The 6,574-nt window shown below is 41.9% G+C and overlaps 1 protein-coding gene across 1 annotated transcript; it reads right to left on the bottom strand.

Annotated features, from left to right (window-relative positions):
- Positions 1–1,649: 1,649 nt before the first annotated feature.
- LOC131490871 (interferon alpha-2-like) lies at positions 1,650–2,207 on the bottom strand. The gene has a single exon (XM_058693313.1). The coding sequence runs from the start codon at positions 2,205–2,207 to the stop codon at positions 1,650–1,652; it is 558 nt and encodes a 185-aa protein (XP_058549296.1).
- Positions 2,208–6,574: the final 4,367 nt, after the last annotated feature.

Below are 6,574 nucleotides of genomic sequence, written 5' to 3'. Positions count from 1 at the left end.
CACACTGCCAGGCTTGGGGTGCTGGGGATCTGGCGTATTAGCTGGGGTGGGTAGGCAAGGTGCACGGGGGCGGGAGGGGCAGGCTTAGCTCGCTTCTCCTTAGGTGATCCACTTCAGGAGGGGCCCTGTGGCAGCGGGAGGGAGTCAGATCCGCTGCCGGAGGTTTGGCTCCGCAGAAGCACAGAGTTGGGTGTTTGCGCGGAGCGAGCAAGTTCCCTGGCAGGAACTGGTTCTCTTTGGGATTTTGGCTGGGGGATGGGCGGGGGAGATGGCGCTGGCGAGCGCCTTTGTTCCCCGCCAAGCTGAGCTCTGCCGTCCGGGGGCTCAGCAGCTCTCCCTCCCTTTGTCCTCCAGCCTTCCCGCTTTCTGAGCAGAGCTGTTAACTTATGACCTCCCAGACGCTAAGTCGCGCTTGCTGTCAGAACACAGTCTGTCCGGCCCCTCCGCTTTTGCCAGCCAGCCTCGGGGGCTCCGCTTGGCCGGCGAGCCGCCCCTCCGCCCCGGCTCCCTCCCGCCAGTCCGTGGAGCGCGCACCGCCTCGCCGCCCTTCCTACCCTCTTCCGTGGGCCTCTCGTCTGCGCTCGGCTCCGGAGACTCCGTTCTGCTAATCCTCTGGTGGTTTTCTGGGTTCTTTAGGCAGGTGTAGGTGGAATCTAAGTGATCAGCAGGACGCGCGGTGAGCCCAGCGTCCTCCTACGCCGCCATCTTCCCTCCAACCCCACTTTCTTGATAGTGTCCTTTGCTGCACAAGTTTTAATTTGATGAAGTTCAATGTAGGTATGTTTTTCTTTTGTCACTTATGCTTTTAGTGTCTTATCTAAGAAATCATTGGCAAATGTAATGTCATTCAAGATTTAGCTTCGTTTTTCTCTAAGAGTTTTGTAGATTTAGCTTTGAAGATATTATTCTTTCCTCATTAATTGGTCTTAATACCCTTGTCAAAGATCAAGTGACCATAGATGTATAGGTTTATTTCCGGATTCTCAATTCTACTCTATTGATCTATATGTCTACCTTTATGCCAGTAACATGCTGTTTCCATAACTGTAGTTTATAGGATGTTTTGAAATCAGGAATGTGAGTCTTCCAACTTTGCTTTTATTTTTCAAGATTTTTTTCAGCAATTTGAAGTCACTTGCAATTCCATATGAGCGTTAGCATTGGCTTTTCCCCTAGCCATGTTGGGCTACCCCCATTCCCTTTGCATTCGGGAACCTTCCGTAGGTTTATTTTGTGAGATCAGGCTTTAGGTTAGGTTTTTATTTTTAAAAAATGTGTGCAAGCACAATCGATTTTTAAAAATTGCTTTTATTTCCCATGACTTAGAAATGAATAATAGTCTAATACACAGCATAACACTAAACAGGTGGTCTGTGAACAATAAATACTTAAATAGTATGAGTAGCACGAATATTTCAAATAATTTAAATAAATAAAAAATACAAAAGATTTTAAGCTATAAGCAAATGAATTGTGCATTTCTCTGTTCTAAACAGCGTACTGCAACTTATAACATTTACTATGATTTTAAATAATCCCACACATTTGCTATTATTCACTTTTCACATGGCATAAAATTAGAGATGAAGATTGCACTCTGAGTCCTGGAAAATAGCCATTTAGTTGGCCAGGTGAACTCAGCATCCTTTTTATTTCCTGAATGTCCCTGTGAGCTTGTTAACGACGAGCAAGCATCTTCTGATTTCTACCCTGACAACCTCCCAGGCACAGTGGCTGTATTCTTTCTCTTTAAGATAGAGACTGATTCCTTGGAAGTATCTCTTCACAGCCAGTCTGGAGTTCTCATTTCCCAGGGGTAGCTGTTCCATGTTCATTTCCTCCCTCAAACACGTCTCCAGGTCATCCAGCTGTTGGTAAAGTCCAACAAGGAATCTATCCAGAAGCGTCTCATCCCAAGCCACAAAGGAGTCGCTTTTGCTGAAGAGGTTGAAGATCTGCTGGAGCATCTCATGCACGACAGCTGTCACTTGTGTCTTCTCAAGCTGGTTCCCAGCCACAAGTATCTGAGGAAAGTTGAAGTCAGTCCTGTCCTTCAGACAGGACAGAATGGAGACTCTCTCCATTTGACTCAAAAGTGTGAAGGTTTCTGGATTGCCGTGGCTCGGACGCAGGTCACAGTCCAGAGAGTAGGCAGGGCTGGAGCACAGCATCACCAGAGCCAACAGCACAGAGATTGAGAGAGCCATGAGGCAGCTGGAGGGTGGGATTCTGCAGGACTGCCTGAAGAGGAAGTCTCAGAAAGTTCTAAGGACTTTGGGTGATGAGTGCCTTTTAAATCATGAACATAGAAACTTTCATTTTCTGGGTTTTTCCATTTTTGCCCGGTCTTTTCCCTTTCTACTTTTTTTTTTTTTTACAAAATCAGTAAAAAATGTACATTTATTGACATGAGTGCCTAGATGGGGGACTCCAACCACATGTGCCAGTGCAGTATCTACACAGCATTATAACATATTTTTCATACCACCCAGATTGTTCTTGGGGAGAAAAGCCTAGACAAAGTCAGAAAAGGGAGAAATATTTATGCAAGAAATGATGGTCTTTCTAAGTCAACAAGAAACATAAAAAACCTATTAAAACAGGAGATTTAAGTTTTTCTTATTTTTTTCCTTGTTAACACTTTTCTGCCGTCTTTAAAGCTTTTCAGTTGTATATATGCCTCAAAGATATCACTTGAGTTTCATCTGAAAACTCATGGAAGATACTGTTTGGAAAACAATATTGCAGATATCATTTGTCAAAATGGCCTGCCAAGCACTTTGTTAGGTGCTCGTTTCCCTAAAAGTTTCAAGTTTGCATTCAAGTGTGTGAGTCTCTTGGTTCTCTACCAGGTACAACCTTTCATAGTAAAAACTTTGCCTTAATCATTGTGTGGTAATTCAGACAGCCTCATATCCTTAGATATTCCCTCGACAAGTGATATCCTATCAGGTACTCAGGGCTAATGGGGCTGTAATGGTATTCAAAGCTTATCATGATGGGGCACCTGGCTAACTCAGTCAGTAGAGTGTGTGACTCTTGATCTCAGGGTTGTAAGTTGGTGTCCCATGTTGGGTGTAGAGATTACTTAAAAACATAAAATCTAGGGAAACCTAGGTGGCTCAGTCGTTTGTGCATCTGACTTCAGCTCAGGTCATGATCTCATGGTTCCTGAGTTCAGTTCCAGCCCTGCATCTAGCTCCCTGCTGTTCCCACAGAGTCCACTTGGATCCTCTGTCCCTCTAGCTCTCTGCCCCTCCCCCACTTGCACGCTCTCTCTCAAAAATAAGTAAACATTAAAAAAATAAAAATTAAAAAAATAAAATCTAGGGGCGCCTGGGTAGCTCAGTCAGTTAAGCGTCTGACTTCGGCTCAGGTCATGATGATATGTGTTCATTGAATCTGTAATATATAGATTATTTTTAATAATATTAATGGCAGCAGTATTAATTCCAATTATATGTAGGTTCTCAGCAAAGTGTTTTGCAAACATTATTTCATTTTATCTTCACAACTTTCCTAAGAGGGAATTACTGTAATTATTTGCATTTTGCAGATAAGGAAACCAAACACTCAGAGAGGTTACTTAACTTGCTAAAAGACACAATTTGCTACATGAGTGGTACTTCACTGCTGCACTGTTCTGCCTCCATATTACTCCTTAACTTTAAGCATTCTCTTTTGGCTACATTCTCTATGCTTGTGATTAAGTAATCAATTTAACTATTTGTTTACCATCTGACTGCCCTGATAGACTATAACCTCCCTGAGGGCAGTAATGTGTATCTTGAGTGTCACAGAGGAGGCACACAGAGAGTTTTCTGTCCCATAACAAATACAAAAAGGACTACATGTTCCAAATACGAGTAGGCCTTAAATTTGTGGGCTGTGTCAGAAAACAACAGTCTTCCGAAAACAGAGATAGTAAGAATAACTTTTATTCTGCAATATTGTTTTCTAAACAAAATCTCCCGTGAGTTTAAGAGCAACTCAAGTGAGATGCATCTTAAATGGATTCTTTTTTTTTACCTTTTTATTTTATTTTACTTTATTTTTTTCAATATATGAAATTTATTGTCAAATTGGTTTCCAGACAACACCCAGTGCTCATCCCAAAAGGTGCCCTCCTCAATACCCATCACCCACCCTGCCCTCCCTCCCACCCCCCATCAACCCTCAGTTTGTTCTCAGTTTTTAACAGTCTCTTATGCTTTGGCTCTCTCCCACTCTAACCTCTTTTTTTTTTTTTTTCCTTCCCCTCCCCCATGGGTTTCTGTTACGTTTCTCAGGATCCACATAAGAGTGAAACCATATGGTATCTGTCTTTCTCTGTATGGCTTATTTCACTTAGCATCACACTCTCCAGTTCCATCCATGTTGCTACAAAGGGCCATATTTTGTTCTTTCTCACTGCCATGTAGTACTCCATTGTGTATATAAACCACAATTTCTTTATCCATTCATCAGTTGATGGACTTAAATGGATTCTTTAATCTGGATGATTTCTGAAAATATGTCAGATGGGAGCAGGGAGTTTCAAAGATCCAGTAGAGATCAACAAAACACACCATTTGAAAGATAAGACTGGAATCTAGCAAGTGAAAAGAAAGCTGTATCCTCTTCAAGGGTATTGCAGTGTCTCTGGAATAAGCGAATGGTGCTTTTTGGTGACTAAGAATGGCAGCTGGAGAGAAAAAACTTGCTAAGTATTAATCTAAGATAGGAAGATAGGAAGAAGATCAGAGAAGGCCCCATCTAGTGGCTAGGAGAGTGGACTCTGGGGCCAGACTGCCTGGATTCCTATCATAGCTCCAGCCTGTGTGTGTGTGACCTTGGGCTTCTTGTTTTTCTCCTCTGTCATATGGAAATAATAATCATATCGATTTCACTGGGTTGCTGTGAAGGTGGGATGATGTCATGTACCTGTAACAATGCCTGGGCAAAATAAGTACTCAACAGCCGTCAGCCGTTATCACAACGGAGAAAACTAACCCATCCAACTATGGGAACTGGATGCAAGTTTTCCCTGAAGTGATCGGCTTCTCTTCCTTCTCAGCTCACTAATAAACACTTTTATTTCTAATGTCATCTCTTCTGTGTTCATCTAGCAGGTGTTCACATGACAGGGAGTGCCCTGTCCCAGTCACTAACATCTATCAGCTTCCAGGTAATAACTGACCTCTCACACATTAATAAAATGGCTGTCTGATCTATAACCCAGTCTCTTGAGGGTGAGTTGGTACGACTAAATCCTTGGAATCTGATCACCTCTGTCGATAGAGAAAAAAGTAGATAGGTGATAGACAGACAGATAGATAGATAGAGGGATAGATTTGCGGATTCAGCAAAGCCGAAAACTAGCCCTTTAGGTAACCGCCCACCTTAAAAAAAGCCAGCTGTCCTCCTTGGGGACCTTTCTGCAGGGAAACAATCTCACACAGACTTGTTTGAAACCTGCCACTCTATAGCGCTCTTAATCCCTTGCAGAGGTTTAGTGACATTTTGTCATTTGGACAGAGAAGATGTCACTTTTTTTTCCCTTTCACTTTCAGCATTTACTTTCCATTTGTCTTTTGTGCATTACGTTTTTATGACTGCTTCCTTTTACTCTCTAGGAATGTTAAGAGAGAGAGGGAAGTTCTGATGTTTTGAAAATTCATAGAGGAAATGTCATCTCTTCTTTTCTCTTACATTTTCCCTTGCTTGTTTCCCAACAAACCTCAGAGTGGAAATAGAAAAGCACTAGGACAGCTTTCATAAAGAGAAAAGACAAATACAAATGAAAGGCAACGATTTTATAATTATGCCAAAATAGCAAAGAACAACAAGGACTGTTTAACCATGACTCCTCCAGAGCTAAGACCATGGTCTGGGCTAACACAAAGAGGCCTGCCACAAAGCAGCAAACACACTTTCTAACAACTTGAACACCTCTAAGGTAGCAATGGTTACTCTTTACTCTTGTGGGCAAGACTGGAGGTTTAATCATGTTAGTATAGCTTGAGCTCACGGTAATAATTGGCACAGAAGAAATGCTCAGTAGTCTTCTCAGTGAAGCAGAGTAAATAACACCAAATTTGACAAACTACGTATTTTGCAGCAGAGAATAGGGTGACATCCATGCATATGCAAATCAGGTTATCTTTCACACCTGACCAATACTTCTAAGAGGGCCATCTGGAGGAGAGGGGAGAAAGAAGATTTAAAAGAAAGCCTTAATAAAGCTTCCTTAGAAGTTGTTCTTAACATCAGGAAGAAAGATCCAGATAGCTCTATCATTAGTTCAAAGTTGGTTTTTATTACGATAATAAACATTCCATTGACTTAGAACTTCTACTTTTTTAGTGAATAAGTTTTTCTTCAATTGTAACAATACAGAAAGAGTTGAAACTGATGTCAACTTCAGACCCTTCAAAAGAAAGGAAAGCCCAAAATGGAGAAGAACAAAATTTTGTGGGAAATTAAAAAAATGAAAACTCTTATGCTCAATATTTAAGAGACACATAGATGGAGGATTTTCAGAGAAGCTGGACAAAAGCTCATCATCTCCCATCTCAACCAGAAGGACGTCTTG

This window comes from Neofelis nebulosa, chromosome 12 (genome assembly GCF_028018385.1).
Source record: "Neofelis nebulosa isolate mNeoNeb1 chromosome 12, mNeoNeb1.pri, whole genome shotgun sequence".
Lineage (NCBI taxonomy): Eukaryota > Metazoa > Chordata > Mammalia > Carnivora > Felidae > Neofelis > Neofelis nebulosa.
This window is presented reverse-complemented; position numbering and strand designations above follow the sequence as displayed.

What these genes read in the sequence shown, in the direction of transcription:
- LOC131490871 (XM_058693313.1), bottom strand. Translation starts at nt 2,207, where the DNA reads ATGGCTCTCTCAATCTCTGTGCTGTTGGCTCTGGTGATGCTGTGCTCC.